The sequence below is a fragment of the Chlorella variabilis genome, assembly GCF_000147415.1.
Source record: "Chlorella variabilis unplaced genomic scaffold CHLNCscaffold_23, whole genome shotgun sequence".
Lineage (NCBI taxonomy): Eukaryota > Viridiplantae > Chlorophyta > Trebouxiophyceae > Chlorellales > Chlorellaceae > Chlorella > Chlorella variabilis.
In genome coordinates, this window is record NW_005435065.1 from 214,668 (window position 1) to 233,308 (window position 18,641).

General features: G+C 65.0%; 4 protein-coding genes across 4 annotated transcripts in view; 2 read left to right on the plus strand and 2 right to left on the minus strand.

Annotated features, from left to right (window-relative positions):
• Positions 1-3,176, minus strand: part of CHLNCDRAFT_32555 (hypothetical protein) — a 7,520-nt gene extending 4,344 nt beyond the window's left edge. The window contains exons 1-8 of the mRNA XM_005844340.1: positions 2,999-3,176; positions 2,695-2,862; positions 2,328-2,443; positions 1,873-2,052; positions 1,519-1,650; positions 1,140-1,235; positions 528-712; positions 197-371 (exon numbers count right to left, since the gene is read on the minus strand). Of these exons, the coding sequence (XP_005844402.1) occupies positions 197-371; positions 528-712; positions 1,140-1,235; positions 1,519-1,650; positions 1,873-2,052; positions 2,328-2,443; positions 2,695-2,862; positions 2,999-3,143 (1,197 nt within the window). The 5' untranslated portion in view covers positions 3,144-3,176. The remainder of the gene's footprint in view (positions 1-196; positions 372-527; positions 713-1,139; positions 1,236-1,518; positions 1,651-1,872; positions 2,053-2,327; positions 2,444-2,694; positions 2,863-2,998) is intronic.
• Positions 3,177-7,427: 4,251 nt separating this feature from the next.
• Positions 7,428-8,476, minus strand: CHLNCDRAFT_139063 (hypothetical protein; the record flags this gene model as incomplete). The annotated part of the gene is made up of 4 exons (XM_005844341.1): positions 7,428-7,739; positions 7,905-8,105; positions 8,209-8,329; positions 8,418-8,476. The coding sequence occupies 4 exons, from the start codon at positions 8,474-8,476 to the stop codon at positions 7,428-7,430; spliced, it is 693 nt and encodes a 230-aa protein (XP_005844403.1).
• A 790-nt stretch (positions 8,477-9,266) lies between these two features.
• CHLNCDRAFT_139064 (hypothetical protein) lies at positions 9,267-15,242 on the plus strand (the record flags this gene model as incomplete). Its single annotated transcript, XM_005844255.1, has 15 exons — positions 9,267-9,467; positions 9,555-9,618; positions 9,864-10,754; positions 10,898-11,401; positions 11,519-12,210; positions 12,356-12,497; positions 12,596-12,664; positions 12,882-12,968; positions 13,179-13,246; positions 13,377-13,455; positions 13,633-13,697; positions 13,826-13,907; positions 14,151-14,474; positions 14,667-14,789; positions 15,013-15,242. 15 exons carry the CDS (start codon positions 9,267-9,269, stop codon positions 15,240-15,242), a joined length of 3,621 nt encoding a protein of 1,206 aa, XP_005844317.1.
• Positions 15,243-15,994: 752 nt separating this feature from the next.
• CHLNCDRAFT_139065 (hypothetical protein) lies at positions 15,995-17,902 on the plus strand (the record flags this gene model as incomplete). The annotated part of the gene is made up of 3 exons (XM_005844256.1): positions 15,995-16,282; positions 16,388-16,753; positions 16,874-17,902. The coding sequence occupies 3 exons, from the start codon at positions 15,995-15,997 to the stop codon at positions 17,900-17,902; spliced, it is 1,683 nt and encodes a 560-aa protein (XP_005844318.1).
• Between the last annotated feature and the right edge of the window lie 739 nt (positions 17,903-18,641).

The following is an 18,641-nucleotide window of genomic DNA, read 5'->3' on the forward strand; positions in this document are numbered from 1 at the left end:
AAGGGCGAGGTGGGCAGGTCGACACTGGCGAGCTGGCCTGGAGGCTTGGGCCTCCACGCCATGCCACTCTGCCTCTGTTTTGCTCCCCAACGCTGGAGCACACCCACACGCCCCCTGCCCACCTCGCCCTCCCTCGCCCTCCCTCCCTCCCTCCCTCCCTCCCTCCCTCCCTCCCTCCCTCCCTCCCTCTTCGCACCTTGTCGGGCAGGAAGCGGTCGGAGATGTACTGCGAGCTGTACTTGGCGGCCGCCCGCAGCGCCTCGTCGGTGTACCGCAGCTTGTGGTGCGCCTCGTACCGCTCGCGAAGCCCCAGCATGATCTCGTACGTCTCCTCCACAGACGGCTCCGGCACGTGCACCGGCTGGAAGCGGCTGCAAGGGGGCAGGCCAGGGGGGCAGCAGCGGGGGGCGGCTGCGGTCGAGGCTCGAGCAGCGGGCGCAGGGCTGGGCGGGCGGCGGGCAGGACAACGCACTGCTGGCGAGCCCCGCTGGCGGGCACACACTACGCACAGCCCCACCACCACTCACCGCTCCAGCGCGGGGTCCTTCTCGATGTGCTTGCGGTACTCGTCCAGCGTGGTGGCGCCGATGCACTGCAGCTCGCCGCGCGCCAGCGCGGGCTTGAGGATGTTGGCGGCGTCGATGGCGCCCTCCGCCGCGCCAGCGCCGATCAGCGTGTGCACCTCGTCAATCATCAGGATGATGTCGTCGTTCTGCAGGGGGGGGCAGGAGACGCGCCAGAGGGTTGGGAGGGGGCGCCCAGGGCAGCCAGGCGGGCCAGGAGGGAGCAGCCAGAAGCGAGCAGGCCAGGAGAGAGCAGGGGCACCGGTGGGGGGCGCCCAGGGCAGCCAGGCAGGCCGGGAGAGAGCAGCCAGAAGCGAGCAGGGGCACCCGGGGGTGGGGTGGGGCGCTCAGGGCGGCCAGGCTCCGGCTAGCGGCAGAGAGAGCGCCGCGCCAGGCGTGCCGCTGGGCGGCAACCACAGCGACCAGGCACGGCGGCGTGGGGTCCATCCCATCCGGGCGGGCAACCCAGGGCACCACGGCGCTCGGTGCTCTGCTTGCGCGCTGCCGCCGCCGCCTCGCGGCCCCGGCCGGCCTCGCCCCCTGCTCCCTACCACCACCACACACACACACACACACCTGCTTGATCTCCTCCATCAGCTTCTTCAGCCGCTCCTCAAACTCGCCGCGGTACTTGGTGCCCGCCACCAGCAGGCCCATGTCCAGCGTGACGACCTGGGAGGAAAGGAGGGGCAGGAAGAAGGCGGGGCAGGCGCAGGCACAGCACAGCCGTTCAGTCGCTCGGTCGCTGACGACGCAGAGAGGTGCAGCGGGGCGATGCCCGGGGCGGCCAGCTGGGTAGGCCAGCAAGCTGGCCAGCAAGCGAACACGACAACGCCACAGATGCAGCAGGGCAGCACAGGGCGGGCGCGGGTGGCTCCAAGGCGATGCTCCCCGGTGCGGCGCCGCACACGCCGCCGCCCGCCTTTTTCCACCTCTTTCCCGCCAGCTAGCGCACCTGCTTCCCCTCAATTGTCTCTGGTACGTCGCCTGTGGCAATCTTCTGGGCCAGGCCCTCGGCCACCGCCGTCTTGCCCACGCCGGGCTCGCCAATCAGGCAGGGGTTGTTCTTGGTGCGGCGGCCCAGAATCTGCGCAGGTGCGCGAGCGGCAGCAGGCAGGCGGGCAGGCAGCCTCAGCCTCCCGCCCAGGCGCACCCAGCGCTGCCACGCACTCGTGCGCAAGGCGCCGACAGCCTGGCGCCTGCCTTACAGCGGAGCACAAGACACGCTCCCGCCACAGCAAGCTCCCGCACTGGGCAGGCACGCCGGCGCGCCTGCCGCGGCCGGCCCCGCCGCGGCCGCGCCTCGCACCTGGGTCACGCGCTCGATCTCCTTCTTGCGCCCCACAACCGGGTCCAGCTTGCCCTCCTCCGCCTGCTGCGTCAGGTTGGTGCCGTACTCCTCCAGAGTGGGCATCTTGTTGCTGCCGCTGGAGCCGCCGCCCACGGTGGAGCCCACAGGCTCCTGGCTCTCGCCCACCATGCGGATGACCTGCGGGAGGCGGCGGCGGCGGCGGCGGCGGCGCGCAATCGAGGAGCTGCCTGGAAGCCCGGCGCGGCCTGCCCTGCCTCCCCGCTGCCGTGCTTTCGCCGCGTGGCCATGGCAGCGCGGAGGGAGGCCAGCCACACCGACAACTCTCTCCCTCGTGCTGCCGCAAAATTCAAACTCAGCGGAGGCATGCCACAAGGCAGGTCAGTGTCCCCCGCTCAGCAGGTGGCGCAGCAGGCGGGCCCCAGCTTCCCCACCGACCCCGCCCCCAGCCCCACCTGCGTGCGGATCTTCTGCGGGTCGGCGCCCAGGGTCTCCAGCACGCGGGACGCCACGCCCTCGCCCTCGCGCAGCAGGCCGAGCAGGATGTGCTCGGTGCCAATGTAGTTGTGGCCTGCACCAGGGGGAGGCGCCAGGGCAGGCGGCGGCCGTCAGGCGCTGGTGCCGGCGCGGGTGGGAGCAGGCCGGGGCCGCGGCCGGCATGCGGGGGAGGGGCGCGAGGGGGCGGCAGGCCGGCGCGGCGGCGGCGGCGGCGCCGCAGTGCCCCCCGAACGCCAGTTTCGTGGTGCGGAGCGGGGCGGCCCGCCAGGCGGGAGCGCGGCGGGCGCGAGGGGCGGGCTCCTTGCTGCGGCGGCGGCCGCGCACCTAGGGCGCGCGCCTCCTCCAGAGACAGCTCCAGCACGCGCTTGGCGCGCGGCGTGAAGGGAATCTCCACTGCCACAAAGCCGCTGCCGCGCCCAATGATCTTCTCCACCTCCACCCGCGCGTCCTTCAGGGTCACCCCCATCGATTTGAGCACCTTGGCGGCAATGCCTGCAGGCAGGGGCGCGGCGCGCAGCCTGGTGTGAGCCGGAAGCAGCCGGCACGTGCGCCGCGGCGGCGCCGCCCGGGGCGTGGCGGCAACTCGCGATGCGCGCCGCCCATCCAGCCAGCCGCGCCCGTTGCTCACCCGTGGACTCGCCAATCAGGCCCAGCAGGATCTGCTCCGTGCCCACAAAGTTGTGGCCCAGCCTGCGGGCCTCCTCCTGGGCGAGCATCACCACCTTGATAGCCTTCTCCGTGAAGCGCTCAAACATCATGCGCGTCACGCGCATGACCTTGACGCCGGAGGAGCGGGCCGCAGCGGAGACCTGGCGCTGCACGGCTGCCTGGAGGGTAGCATTGCCGCTGCTGCCCAGCCCGTCCACCGCGCTGGCCCGGCGGAAGCCAGAGAAGGCCACTAGATGCTGCTGCCGCCTGCTGGAGCGGGCCCCGGCCTGCGTGGGGCCTGCCAGCACCCTCTGGCTGGCAATCGTCTGCATGTTTGCTTGGGCTGCTGGCGCTTCGGCAACACAGCCCAACCCAACAGGCCAATAGGTAGGTACAACAAGAGCTGGATGCCAGACAAAGAGTGTGGATCAGGGGCTTTCCTCCCTCCCCTCCTTCCCGGGTCGTCTACCACGTTCTGCGGCTGACAACCCCTGTTTCGGTCCCAGACACCACCGCAATGGCTCATTCATGCGTGGTTGAGGTCATCCTTCACTGCCGCCATGATTTTGCGGTGCGGAACTGGCTGCACGACGACAGGCAGCTAGCGGTGGCCGCCACCTGCCGCCCCGCGGCAAACTTGTCGCCGGTGCATCTTCCTCTCTTCAGTGGCTGCCCTCGCTCGGTTCTTATGGGAACAGGATGGCGCCAATCTGCTTCTGCTCACTGTTTGTGCCGCTGTTGCTGCTTGCCATTCAAGGTCCCTGCTGCCGCGACGAACGCTGGTGCGCCACGGTCTTGCCGGCGCTGGCCACTTGTTTACGTCCTTGCATGCGCTGGTGGGCCATTCCCGGCTGCGGGCTGGGTGTGCAAGGAAGGGTGTGGGGTATCTGGGAGATTGCCTGGTTAAAACCTTGTCAGCCGGTAACAGGTGGGCAACTCAAGAATGTGAATTCGACACGTGCTGGCATGATGCTGGCACCAGCAGGATGTGGTGGTGGTGTCGCTACGCATAAACCTTATCTGAACAGGAATGAAGCTGTGGTGCATGTTTTGCTGTCCTGCCACTCCTAGCCTGGCGCCTGGGCAAACTCTGATCATCTATAACTGGTCAATCACATGAAATGATATTTTACACTTACAAGAAGCACAAGGGAGGTCAGGAGAAGGATGCAGCTGCCTCGCTAGCATACATCTGCTCAGCCACAGCCTGCAGCTCTCGAAGGCTATCTGGTGGCAGCAGCTCAGTCAAGTCGTCAGGCGTGTTCTTCCGCAGGCCAATAGGCAGCGAGTTGCCTTGAAGCGCGGCCATGAAGGGGCGCTTGTCCGCGGCAGGCATGTCGATGAATCTTAATATGCGTCCGATAATGCCAGGCAGGCCATCTAGCAGGTCCTCGTAAGCAACAAACATAGTGTTGAAGCTCTCCGCTGCTCTAGAACAAGCGTTCATCAACCGCTGAGTCTCATTATGGTATAAAGTTAGTGCCTCCTTGAAGGCATCTGGCGAGGGGACCCACCCCGCAGCCAGCGAGCAATTGTGACGCTGCACGATGTTTGCGGTGCCGCAGTGTTTTGCAAGGTCCAAACCCCGAAGATGCGATAACGCCGCTTTGACCTGGCTCTTGCGGTAGCTGCAGATGATCTTTGGCCGCACCCGCTCCAGCACGTGCCACTGCTCCGAACCAGGCAGCAAGCCCGCATCCGCATTGCGCACCTTGAACCCAACAGCATGCAGCTGATTGAATGCCTTCTGCGGCACGGTGTACTGAATGCTGTTGTTCCGGTAGTGCTCGTAAACGCCCTTGTAATCACCGGCAAAAAATCTCTCCGCCCGCGGGTCGGCGCCGACCCAGTCGCTGTTGGAGTTGAACAGCTCCGACGTGAAGACGATGCGGGGGTGCAGGTTCAGCGTCTCTGTCATCAGGCTGCTGCCGGTGCGGGCGTAGATAAACATGAGCAGCGGCTGCGCCTGCGCCTGCTTGCCCATGCCGTCGCTGGCGCCATCCGTCAGATCTCCCCATCCTGGCGCCGCTGCAGGTGAACGAGAACATCCCCGCAGCTGCGGCTCCCACGCTTAGCATGGCAATGACTGCCACCTTTGCAGCAAGCGGTATGTCCGTGAAATGTCGCAGCATGGCCGGCTTGCACTAAAGCCTGCGGCGGCGGCAGCGGTGGCGGCGGTGCCGGCAGTGGCGCCACATGGGCATCGGCACGGAACCCGGCCAAGACTGTGGCGCTGACAGAGGACAAGCGAAAGCAAGTGCACAATCAAATGACGCTGCGCTTGACAGCAGAACGTGTTCACTCACTCCAGCCAGGCGCACCGTCTTCAAGGGGGCACCGCAATGTACGTATGCAGTGGTACTAAGAATGAAACGCATGAAAGGAAGTGGACTCTCTCTCCCCGGCAGCAACTGTTGGGCCCCAGCGTTCAAATCAAGTTTGACTATGATTGGATGCAGGGCTGGTGCTGAATGGTGGGTGTAATGCTGATTAGAATAGAGCAACCATCGCTGAATTTCCTACATGGTGCATGCAGTACCGTGCCGCGCCCGGCGGTACACCTGTGCCGACTGGCAGTGTTTGGCGCGAGCCGCCCAAAAGGTGTTTCATACCTGCATCCCGACTTGCATGCTGCATCGTGTCCTATGCAACGGGAGCAGGCAACAGATGGCGGCGGGATTAGGCACCAGGCAGCAGCGGCGATATGCACCACGTGAGGGCACCACCACAACTTGCACCACGGGTGGCCATAGCACACATCCGGCAACGCAGGTCTCTCTCTGCCTCGATTGCAGTTTTGGGGGGATGGGACGGTAGCCCACAATTACAATCAGTACCAAGGGCAGCACACGAGGCTGGGCGCATCAAGCGAAAAGTCCAGCAACCTCGCTGGCAAACACCTGCTCAGCAGCAGCCTGTAAGTCATGCAGGCTGTCTGATGGCAGCAGCTCCTTGAGATTGTCGGGCGTGTTCTTCCGCAGGCCAATAGGCAGCGTATTGTTTCGAATGGCGGCCAAAAACGGCGCCCTGTCTGCTGCAGGCATGTCGATGAATCGCAAGATGCGCTCCATGGCACCAGGCAGGTCGTCCAGCAGATCCTCATAGGCGATGAACAGCGTGTTGAAGCTCTCTGCCGCATGAGAACAGACGTCAATAAACTGCTGTGCCTCGTGCATCCGGCTGACCAGCAACCGCTTGAAGGCGCTCGGCGCAGGCACCCATCCCGCCGGCAGCGAGCAATTGCGGCGCTTGATGACGTTTGCAGTGCCGCAGCGGTTGCTGAGCTCGTCGGCCCGCAGCATGGACAGCGTCCCCTTGACCAGGTTCCTTCGGTGGGAGCAGATCAACTTGGGCCGCACTCGCTCCAGCACGCGCCACTGCTTGGAGCCCGGAAGCAAGCCCGTCTCCAGAGGGCGCACCTTGAAGCCCACCGCCTGAAGCTGGCCAAACACCTTTGGCGGCGCGCTGAACTGTTTGGAGCGCTGCCGAAACTGCTTGTATTCGTCTACGTAGCCGCCCTCAAAGAAGTAGGACACCCGTGGTTTGGTGCCCTGCCAGTGGCCCTCGGAATTGTACATCTCGGGCATGAAGAGGATGCGGGGGTGCAGGTTGAGCGCCTCAGTCATCAGGCTGCTGCCGGTGCGGGAATACATGAACATGAGGACTGGCTGCGGCTTTGCCGGCATCGCTGGCAGGCCGCCGCCCAAGCCTGAACCAGATGATAAACTGCTTAGGTTGGTGACAGCAGCGACGCTCAGCAGCACCAAGACTGCCAGCTTAGTGGCGCGTGGTATCTTCTGCGCAGAGAGTTGCACGGCTCCCATTCTGAAAAGGCGCATCGCTGTCTTGGCCTGCACACGCGGGGGGCGGGAGCGGGTGAGAGCGGCGGCAGCGGCGGGAAACTTGCAGCCTCCCCAGGCGATGGAACTGTAACGCGCCTGCCGTACTGATGCACATGAAACTTGTCTTCCCTGAAACGATGAGCAAGGCCGCTCAACCGAACGCTGCTGCGCTAGCGCACTCACCTATGGGGCGTGCATGTGCTACAACGCATGAAATGCAGCAGCCTGAATACGATGAGAATAGGGCCGCCGGCACGGCCTGCGCGGCCCCTGGTGTTCGTCTCAAAGCTTTCGCAGCCTCTGTGAGGCAAATTTCAATACTTTTGAACAGGCAATACAGTGAGCGTTTCCCTGAGGCGATTGTGATCAAAACAGCTGGTACAGAAAAGGAGTGCCACCCGCCACTACAGCGAGCCTGTCGTGCTGGCGCTGCTGAAAACAAGTTGTCGAAGCATTATTGAGCCATACAAGGTGAATCAGTCATGTACACAATTGAGCCCAGCGAAAAAACATGCAAGGCAGGGGTATGGTGCGCCGCAGGTGCCGCTGCATTTAACCGCACGCCCATCACGCATCGTTCTTGCCCTCTGCCGCTGACACTCCTTGGGCAGGCTCTTCCTGCTGCTGCTGCGCCTCAGCCAGCCTCTGCCGCTCCTCCTGCTGCTGCGCCGCCTGCACCAGCTCGCCCAGCCGCTGCACTTCGACCTTCAGGCGTGCATAGTGCCGCGCATCCCAGCCGGCGCGCTGCAGCTCAGTAGCCTCCCAGCGGCCCACATAGCGCTCCAGCGCCGCCTCCCAGGTGAACTCGCGGCGTGTGAGCATGAAGTAGGCATAGCACATGAGCGCCTGTCCACCCCCCACAAAAAAACAGATGGGCTCCTGAAGTGGCAGAGCGGGCAGGGCAGGGCGGCGTTTCAGAGAGGGCCATCGCAGGGCAGGGCAGGAGGCTGCCAGGCGCCGAGGAGCTCAGCAGCGAGGTGTGCACAGGCCGAAGTATGGTGATGCGATTGAAGCAGGCTGCGCCGAGCAGGCACTTGCCATGACATCCCATGACAGCTCCCAGAAGGTGAGCCGATACATGAGGCCCCAGAGCGCAAGCTGCGACGACAGCCCGCCCCAGACCAAGCCGTGCTGCCGCCATGCCGCTCGCCGCCCAATCTTGGCCTGCTGGGCATCTAGGGCTGCCAGCTCCTGCTGTGCCGCACGCAGCCGCTCGGTGGCGGTTTCCAAGCTGCTGGGCAGCACCTGCAGGGCGCCCAGAAGCTCAAGTCGGCTGTATGCAGCAGGCACCACCATGTGCAGCAGCTCGGAGCGGGAAAAAAGCAACACACCTGCTCCACGTCCTCACCATTGCCAGCGCTTCCGCCACCTCGCCGGGCCGCAGCAAGATGGTGCCGCTGAGGTTAAGCATGGCGCCCGACTTTTCCAGCCGCCCCACCACATCTGCTGCTGCACCCGGGGTGAAGCCCCTGCACACGGTGGCGAAGGGCGAAAGCATGAGTGGGCGGCGCCGGCGCAAGGCGGCGGTACAATCTGCATCAGCGCGATGGGGCCCACCTCTGCTGCATGTAGTCGAGCAGCTCGGCGTGGGAGATTGCTGCCCGTTCAGCCCTCATTCGTTGCAACTCGGTCTCCAAAAACTGGTTCGCCTGCAAGGCTTTCGCCACCTCCAGGGCATCCTCAGGAGACGCGGCAGTGTTGCCGAGCCATGAAACCAGCTGTAGCGAGGCAGGAGCCCCTGGCCGCAGAAGGTGGCACGACAGCCGACCTCCGAGGTGCCGGAGTGCCATTGCTGGTGAATCTGGATGATGTGGGAGAGTCAGCGCAGCAGTCCAGCGCCAGAGCCAAAGCGCAGAGCCAAAGCAGCCGAACAGCGTCAGGGACCACAGAAAACTCACGCCTGCCCTGCATGCTGTGCCCTCGAGGACAGTGGGGCGTTATGCTGTGGCCCTCGCCCGCAGCGCTACACCCCAACCGAACACGGGGAGGTTTCCCATGCAGGGCAGCCTTCTGCAGGGCCTGTCCAATTATCTTGAGCCGCCCTGAGTCTGCCTCGCACACTTTGCACAGCCGCCTCCCGCCGCCACCTGCGGCATTTCGCGTCGGCAGCAGAAATGCATGCCGCGTTTGATTTACACTGGCCTGCAGGATGAAAATGGATCAAGGAGGATGCACTGGGTCAAGTTGCCATCTACATTTTCCCGTGTTGCTGAACCGACCTGCCCGCTCCGCCCGTCTGGCGGGCCGCCCGGGAACAAGGCTTCCCACCCCGCGCCTGGGCGCAGCATCATTTCCACTCGTCGCATCTTCCATTCCACTCGTCCGTATCCTCTGGTGCCCGGCTGGGCAGGCCTCACTCGCGAATTTGTGTGTGTCGGGGCGCCCATCGGTGCGGGCAGGGGGCTGATGGAGGAGGCGGATGGATATGAAGGCGGGGGCTATGGCAAGGCGCAGCGGGGGAGGCGCCACCGCACGCAGACTGGCAAGACCCCCTACAGCAGGCCCGGCCCCAAGCCCGTAGCCAAGGAGGGGCCGCTGAAGGAGCAGCCTGCCAGCGAGCCGGCGCCAGGGGGACTGTTTGGGAGCCTGCGAACTCTGATCACCAAGGTGAGGCCTTTCATTCCATGGACGCCCTGCCGCGTTGTGTGCTTCCCTGCCGCTGCCCACTGAAAAATTGAACGGCTGCTGTGGCAGGTCCCGGTGCTGGGCAGCTACTTTGGAACACCTGCCGCCGCCGCCGCTGAACCGCCGCCAACAGGTGGGGCCGCTTGTTTGCTTGCTTCTGCATCTAGCCCAGCAACAGCAGCAGCAGCAGCAAGAGGAATCGTGTTGACCCATTTACCATACATACACTATGAGCTGAACCCAAACAGCTGTAAAATTGGCTCTGGCCAGCTGTTGCTGCCAGCTGCGACCAGAATGCATCGTGCGCATTCAACCTTGACCGACAGCTGCACATCGGTGCCCCACCTAACGCGTGATGGTGTGTGCTGTGGTGTGCAGACGATGAGATGGATGGCGATGTCGAGGTGGTGCTGGAGTCGCAGACCCAGGGTGCGGGCGATGGCGGCAGCGGCAAGGAGCAGATGCAGGGAGGGCGCGAGCTGGCACGGGCGGCGGCGAGCCCCGCCTCGCTGCCGCGGCCGGGCCTGCGGGGCGCTTCCCAGGGCCCCGCGCAGCCACCAGCGCCGCAGGCGGCTGCTGCTCACACACGCAGAGTGGCGTTCCAGTCGCCCATGGGCACGGGGGACGAGGCAGAGGAGGCAGCAGCAGGCACACCCCAAGTGCCACCCCGGGGCGTCGACGGCGACGGCAGCGGCACCCCGTATGACAGCGTGCTCGCCATGCTGCGGCAGGGCCCCCTGGCCACCAACTCGCCCCGCTCCTTCCCCCGCCCCCGCTCGAGCAGCCTGCTGACGGCAGGCGCGGGGCGCACCCCCGGGCCCGCGCTGGCCTTTGGTGGCAGCACGTCGCCCTCGCCGCTGCCGCCCAGCGGCGGGCCGAGGGCAGGCGCCGGCTTTGGAGGCTCCCGCCTGGGGCTGCACGCAGCAGGCGGCGGCAGCTCCACCCCATCCACCGGCCTGCGCACGGCCTACACTGCGCGCAGCAACAGCCGATTCTCCCGCACCCCGGTGCACATGCAGCCGCTGGCTGCCGGCAGGCCCGCGGGCAGCGGCGGCGGCGGCACCTCTCGCTTCGGCCTGGCAGCTGCCGCCGTGGCGGCTGCAGCAGGCGACGAGGCAGCAGGCGCTGGCAGCGGGCCTGGCACTGCACTGCTGTCGCCGGCACCACTGGCCTGGACCCCCATGCGCAGCAACCTGGCTACCGGCGGCCGCGGTGGTGCCCCTGCGAGCGGCACAAAGCGGAAGGCGGATTCAGCCAGCCCGGATGCAGGTGGGCAGCCGCTGGCAGCGCGTGTGGAGGGCTCATCACTCTGCATCCGCATGCCTCTCGCTGTGCTGTGCTGCCGGTGGGCTGCGCCCTGGGTGGGTCCCCCCCAACCTGCGCCGCGCACGCGCTTGCTTGCTTGGGTGCAGATGCCGGGGGCGGCGACGCCGGCACCATCAGCCTCCTGGATGCGCAGCGCCGCATCCGGCAGCGGTCGGAGCCAGTCGGCGGCGGGGCTGGCGCCAGGGGCGACCGGCGAGCCTGGAATGCAGGGCGCACGCCCTTCCACCCCAAGGCGGCAGGCCTGTCGCGCTTCGGCGCTGCGCAGCAGCAGAAGCAGCAGCCGCCGGCGGCGGCATGGGGCGGGCTCGGCGGTTGCTGGGAGCCGCCGCCGCAGCAGGAGAATGGCGCCAGCCCGGCAGCCCCGCCAGGGCTGCTGCCTGGCGCGCCGGCAGCCGCAGCGCCAGCAGGGGGAAAGGCCACAACTGACACCGCCCGCCGCATCCTAGCCACCCTTGATGCCCTCGACAAGGTGGTGGCGGCATCGCCTACAGGCGTTGGCGCGGCAGCGGTGGCGGCGGCGATGGGCGAGGCGCAGCAGGGTGTGGAGCCCGCAGCGTCCCCGCCCCCAACCGACTCGCTAGGCTTTGCAGGTAGGGCGGGCAGGCGCCTTGCCGGCTGGCGAGGCCTGCTCAGCAGCCACAGCTGTCCGCTCTCTCGCTTGTGAGTGGGGCTTCCTGTTTCCAATGACCCGTGGCTACCGCTTGCAGGCCTGCCCCGGGGGGAGCCTGCGCACGAGCCGGCGGACAGTGGCGGCCAGGGGGAGAGGGCCAGGAGCGTGACGTTTGGGAACGTCGTGTCCTTTGCTCCCACGCCCACACCCGCGTCGTCACCGATGGCCAAGGTCGCCACCGCCGCTGTGCCTGCTGCAGCTGCTGCCGGCACCGCCAGCGGCTGGGGTGAGGCCCTCCTGGCTTCCAACAAAGCTGCTGCGGCACAGGCTGCGCCAGCAGAGGCCACTGGCGGCGGCAGCAAGCAGCAGCAGGTCCAGCAGCCCACGGCAGCCTTCACGTTTGGGCTGGCAGCAGCTCAGCCCTCCTCTGCAGGAGCAGCAGGTACACCCACCATGAAGCAGCGCAGCGAAATTGCGGCACCGAAGGAGCCTGCAGCCGAGCTGGCGCGGGCATCCGAGGCGCCGGCGCCGCTGTTTGGCGCCAGCAAGCCAGCAGAGCCTGCGGTGCCGGCGTTTGCCTCCCCCAAGCCTGCCAACGGTGCTGACACGTCGACGGCCCCCAAGTTTGCTTTTGGTGGCACTCGTAGCAGTGACATGGATCGCAAGGTGGCTGCATCCATCGCAGCAGCTTCCACGGCCGCCGCTTCAGGCCTTGCCCCCACCTTTGTCTTTGGCGGCAAGAAGGCAGGAGAGGGCAAAGAAGCCGAGGGCGCCTGGACGCCGCTGACGGTACGCCTGGTGCTTTGCGAATGCTGCACTTCTCATCCCTGCGCTCCTGGCACCGGAATGCAGTGGCGCAGGGCGCTTTTGCAGGGGAAAGACGCCAGAGATTGTTCAAAAGAACTGACGCCCCCATACGCGTATGCTGCTGAAGGCCGCCAAGACCCCTGCTGAGGCTGAGAAGGCCAACCAGGCGGCTGCTGAGGCGGCGAAGTCGCCGCTGCCAGAGTCTGATCTGTCTGACGAGGAGCCGCCTCCGACGGCACCAGAGCCAGCGCCCGCACCCAAGCCTGCAGGTGGGTTGTGTTTCACTGACACTGCACGCTGTGTTTTGGCCACGCTTGCCTGAAGCCCGATGAACTCAGTGGCGTGCTGCCTGCCTGTCCTGCTTCAGAGGCCGCCAAGCCCGCAGCAGCCAGTGGTGGCTGGGACCTGAGCTTCCTGCAGAAGAACCAGGCTGCAGGTGCGAGCCATTCCTCACCAAATGATGCAGCACAGCCGATTGCCCAGCCACATCTTGCGTTGGATTTCGTATGTCAAGGGATGTGTGCTGTCCCATGTACAGCCGACGCCCGCCTTCCGACTGCAGCGCATGCTGCTCGTCCCCTGGATTCTTGGGCAGGACATGCCACCTGCTGGTGCAACCCACTGACCGCTCACATGCTGACACCCTTGTGCAGCTCAGCAAGCCCTCGAGGCTGCCGCCAAGGAGGCGGAGGCCGGCAAGCCCTCGGCGGCTGCCGCAGACGCACCCAAGTTCAGCTTTGGTGCCCCGATCGCGAGCGCCGCCTCGGGGCCAGCTCTCGGCTTTTCCCTGGGTGCTGGAGCAGCCCTCTCCTCCGCACCAGCTTTCGCGACAGCCGGCGGGGCAGCTTCTGCACCCGCTTCCTCTGCCGCCGCGGGGCTCACTTTTGCCGCGCCAGCGGCCACGGGAGGTCTTCTGTTTGGTGCCACTGGCAGCACCCCTGCCGCTGCAGCAGCCCCTGCACAGGTGCCTGCACCTGCCAGCACCGCCGCTTCAGGCTGGGGGGAGGCCTTCTTGAAGGTATGTGGGCCTGCCCTTCTGTATGCCGTGTAGAAAGGGGGTTGCTGACGCCGAGCTTTTTCTTGCTGTCCTGGCGCACGCTACCTGTGGCACACTGTGAATTATCACCCGTCGTTGCATTCTGTTGCAGTCCAACCAAGCTGCCGCCTCAACGGCAGCTGAGGCCGCAGCCAAGGAGGTAGATGCCGCTGCCCCGAGCGGCGGTGCAAGTACAGCAGGCGCACCTGCAGCCTCGGCACCGGCTATCACCTTTGGCTTGCCAACCAGCGGCACCGGCGCTGCTCCCACCCCCTCGTTTACCTTTGGCGCCAGCAGCAGCGCAGCAGCTGCCGCGACAGGCAGCGCACTGCCCTTCGCTTTTGGTGGGGTTGCGGCCCCCTCCGCAGCAGCAGCAGCCCCTGGCACCAGCGCCCCGGCCTCTGGGGCAGGATGGGGCGATACCTTCTTGAAGGTGGGTAGGCGGATTTTGTGGTTGTTGACCTGCAAACTGCTCTAGTATTGGGTGCTGCGATGTGCAAAACCAAAGCACATCACAGCGCGCAGTTTGCTTCTGTTCTGACGGTTCTTTATGCTCTGCAGGCCAATCAAGCTGCTGCCTCGCAGGCAGCAGAGGATGCTGCCAAGGAGATAGCGGGGGCTGCTCCTGGCGGCTCGGCGAGCGGTGCAGCAGCCTCAGCGCCATCAATCAGCTTTGCTGTGCCAGCGAGCACCGCCGCTGCGTCCGTGGATTTTGCTTTTGGCAGCAGCGCACCAGCTAGCGCACCTGTCTTCTCCTTTGGTGGTGCGGCCTCCTCCGCGGCGGCAGCGCCTGCTGGCGCTGCCTCAGCATTTGGCTTAGCGGGTGCAGCACCTCTTGCCAGCAGCGCAGCTGCAGCAGCGCCTTTCCTTTTTGGTGGTGCTGCAGCATCTCAGCCCGGGTTCGAGCCGGCAGCAGCTCCGGTGGTGGCAGCCCCGCCATTTAACTTTGGAGCGGCATCTCAGCAGCCCATTCAGCTTGGGGCAGCGCCCACTGCTTCCAGCGGCGCCGCCGTTGTCTTTGGTGCGTCGGCCCCGCCCCCCGGCAGCACTGGCTTTGCCTTTTCCACGCAGCCGCCGGCGTCCAGTGCCGCCGTGCCAGCAGGCGGCTTCGCCTTTGGTGCTACTCCGGCCACAGCTCCGCCCGTTGGTGGCTTTGGGTTTGGCGCGAGCAGCGGTTCTGGAGGGTTTGCCAATGGCATGGACTCCATAGGTGGGCTGCTGCTCAGAGCCATACTTGTGCATGTCGCATCAACTTTACTGTGCTCTGCTCTCCTGTCATACGAGAATGCCTCACAACATTGTGCATTGTCACCGGCTGGTGAAGCTTGCTTAGACGCACTTTACTGCCCTTGCTGTGATCAGTATCTGCTGCTTGCTGCTGCCCTGCCTCCTCGTGCTGCAGAAATGGTAGAAAACGGCACCAACAACAATGGTGCGAGTGCTGCGGCGCCAGCTCCGACCTTCCAGTTTGGATCAGCCCCACCCGGCAGTGCCCCTACCTTTGGCAGCTCTGGGTTCGGCTTTGGTCAGCAGCCCCAACAACCAGCATTTGGTGCAGCTGGGTTTGGCGCTCCGCCCGCCCCACAGCCAGGGTTTGGTGGATTCGGAGCCCAGCCTGCGCCTGCATTTGGTGAGTAGGGGTGGCCGCCGTGTCTCGCACCCTGTTGCAGCTGTTGGTCACCGCATGTATCTTCTGTACTTCGGACGTCCATTTATGCCTGGCATGCCTTCCTGGCGACGCATTGCAGGTGCCCAGCCGCAGCAACCTGGCTTCAGCAGCACCCCAGCGTTTGCGTTTGGTGCGGTGCAGCCCCAGCAGCCGGCCCCCGCCCCCGCCGCGGGAGGCATGGTGCCCAACAACCCCTTTGGCGGCGGCATGGGCGGCGGGTTCAGCATAGGCAGCACTGGTGGCGGCGGCTCTCAGTCGGAGTCTGGCAGGCGCAAGCTCAAGGTGAAGCGGGCGGGAGGCAGGAAGTAGCCCACTTGGGCGCCGATCAAGCAATGTGCCTTTCGTGACCTCCAAAACGACAGCCACAAGCAGATTGCACCCCGGCACGTTGTTCTTTGCTGCCGTGTTTTGTATTCTGCCCACCAGCCTCTTATTTTGCTTCCTGTACATGTAAAGCATGGCAATCCTTCCTGCGAACGGGCATGCCCATGTGGGCAATGCTCGCTCCTGGCGGGCGAGCGTACTGCTAGGTGAATTCAGTTCAACACAACTGCTCAGTCAGAGTTCCAAACCTCCCTTGCAATTGTAAGCGAATATCGTTCTCAACGTGCTCCCTCACTTGGCTGGCTCATATTCAAGTCGCAGGAAGCCTGAACCACCCACCCAACGACCTGGGTGTTTTGAACTTGTGGCGCGCCATCTTACCATTACAGGGAAGGGAGCCCCATCCCTCGTTCCCCTGAGCGGCGCAGTGGGCTCGGCAGCCTGCCGCTGCTGCACCCAGCCTTCGACGGACTGCATCGCTACACCAGCTCTCTGGTTTACGTACGGGCCAATGTCAGCAGATGCATCGCCGGCGGCGATGCAGGTTGCAGCACTGGCTGCCCGCCGCCATCGCCGCCACGCGGCGCCAGTGTTGCAAGACAACAGGCCCTCAAACTTTCATCGTGGCATTTCACTCTGCAGATGACATGGCACCGACACAGGCCCGCCGACGGTGGCTGCCTGCCCAGGCAGCCGCGGCTGCAGTCGTGGCGGTCATATGCCTGCGCCATATGTTGATGGCTGCTAGCAGCAGCAGCAGCAATGGCGTTGGCGGGATCCATAGCAGTAGCGGCAGCAGCAGCAGCATTGGCAGCAGCCGTAGCGGCAGCAACGGCAGAGGTGACGGCAGCACCAGCAGCAGCGGCGACGGCAGTGGTTGCTGCAACGCAGAAGGTGGCATGCAGGAAGTGTTTGCGTCGCTGTGGGGCAAGGAGATTTTCTGCCCATTGGGCATGGAGGAGGAGACGTCCCTGCCGCCCGTCATCGCCAAGTTCAACTTTGTAGAGGTGCTGCGCAGCGTACAGGTGAGCTGCCTGCCTGGCGGCTGGCCCACCATTTGTTGCTGGCCTGCCATGCTGAAGAGCGCTGCTGCCGATGCGTTGCCACCCCACTTGCGCCGCGTCACGCAGGACCAGGGCGTCGGCATCATTTTCATATCTGTGAGGTGGAAGTGGCAGCAGCCCGACCCGGAGGGCTTTGATTTCACAGTCATGAACTATGTCCAGGAGCAGGTGTGCGGCCAGGGGCTCAAGCTGGCGGTGGTGCTGGACACCGACGCGACGCCCACCTGGGTGGCGCGCCGCTTCCCAGACGGCGTGCTGAGGGACGTGCTGAATCTGACCCGCGGCGCGGCCACCTTCAACCACGCGGGCGCGCTGGAGCTGGCGCACGCCTGGCACGATGCGGTGCTCAGGCAGCTGGCAGCCAACAACGCCTCCTGCATCCACTCCATCCAGCCCAGCTTCAACAACGAGTATGAGTCAAAGTACTCGCAGGTGGGATGCGGTGCTGGTTGGGCCAGGCGGCGGCTAGGCACAGCTGCTGCACCCCCACCCCCACCTGGTGCCGCTTTCTGCGAGCTTGCCGTCTGAGCCTGCAGCCCGATGGTCTTGCAGGAGCGTGACGCGCCCCAGGATTACAGTCCGGCGGCAGCACTGGCATTCCGGGAATATGTGAAGGGCGTGCGCGCTGGGCTGGGGCACTGGAACCAGCGTTGGGCCACCAGCTTTGATGACTGGGAAGCTGTGGAGCCGCCCAAGTTTTACCAGCATGGGGAGCACTACAACTCCACCATGACCGACCTGTTTTACTGGGACTGGCAGCACTTCAGGCACAAGCGGCTGCACTCGGTGCACGAGGCCTGCTGCCAGCGGATTGCAGCCCACGGCTTCCGCTGCATCATGCACTTCCCAGAAGTCTTCAACAGCGGGCACGCCATCTACGGCGCAAGCGCGGTGTTCACGCTGGCTGCCAGCCCCTGGCTGGACTACATCATCATCGACTCCAACTTTGTGACCATGTCAGTGCGGCCCAACGACGTCAGGATTGTGCAGATACTGCTGAGCGCCATGAAGCCCTTTGCCAAGCCCGTCTTCTTTGAAGGGGCTTTCGAGCAGATTGCCGACCCCAAGCTGCACCGGCAGGCGGTGCAGCTGACGGCGGCGTCCGGCGCGCACGGCATGGGCTTCACCAACTGGCTGGACCGTGTCAACCACACCACCTTCTTCCGGGACACCCTCCGCGACATGCCCGCCACCCCTGCCTGCGGCCCGCCTGTGGCCATCCTGACGCCGTACCGCTCTTATGTTGCGTTCAAGGGGGCGCCCTTTGCGAATGCCGAGACCCGCGAGCTGGCGGCCAATGACCCACAGCAGGACCTGCTGTTTGCATGCCTGGACGTGCTGGAGAAGGAGCTGCCGTCGCTGGCTGGCCTGCAGATATTTGGTGTGCCCACCATGCTGCTGCCGGTGCTCCAAAACTTTGAGCAGGTGTGGTATGTGGAGCCCGACGTGCTGCTGTCGGGCGATGCAAGCACCATCGCCAGGATCCAGGAGCGTGCTGGAGCGCTGGGTGTGCCGCTGCGCAGCTGCATAGAGAAGAAGGCGCCACCGATTGTCCTCCCTGAGTGCTGTCCGAGCTTATAGCTGCATGTGTGTTCCTGCCTCCTTCCCTTATTTCATTCATGTCTTCTTTCAAACACTGTTGAACCGCTGCTCATGGGGCAAATGATTGGGCCCAATTGGGGCTTGCCTGCGGCAGAGGGCGCCAGCGCTTCAATGGATTGGACGCCGCCCAGTGTATTGCTGAGCTTGCTCCTGCATGCTGTCAGGTGGTCCAAAAGAGTGGTGGAAGCATGAAGGTGTCTGTTTGGCCTGGGCGTTCGCCAGCAAGGCGGGCGTGTAACCGCCCCCCGGCGCCCCGGTGCCACGGTGCCAGCCTGACGTCACCTGATGTTTTCACATCCGTTCTTCAAGCTCTGACCACTACAGCCCCTTCAACCGAGTACGCAGCCTCCTGCCGTCCTGCCTAGCAGGTCTCTAGCGGGTGTTCAAAGGGTGAGTCGCAAAGAATTTGCTGGGTGATGCTCCCAGGAGCATCCAGGGATACCAGAACCGCAGAATGCGGTCAATGACCGCACAAAGGGGGCTTGCTGTGCGAAAACCTGGGTGCGCCCTGACGCAAAGTCGTTGGCAGCTTGTCAACAGCAGACAACTCCATCTATCTGCAGCTTTCGGGCCTTTTGCAATGAAATGAGGGACGCCCCCAGGCCTGGCGGCGGCGGCGGCGGCGGCGAGCCTCTCTCCACGCTGCGCGCTTTCGTCTTCTCGCGTGGAGCAATCATCGTCATCGCTGTTGTCCTGTCAACCATCTACCTAGGCTGGT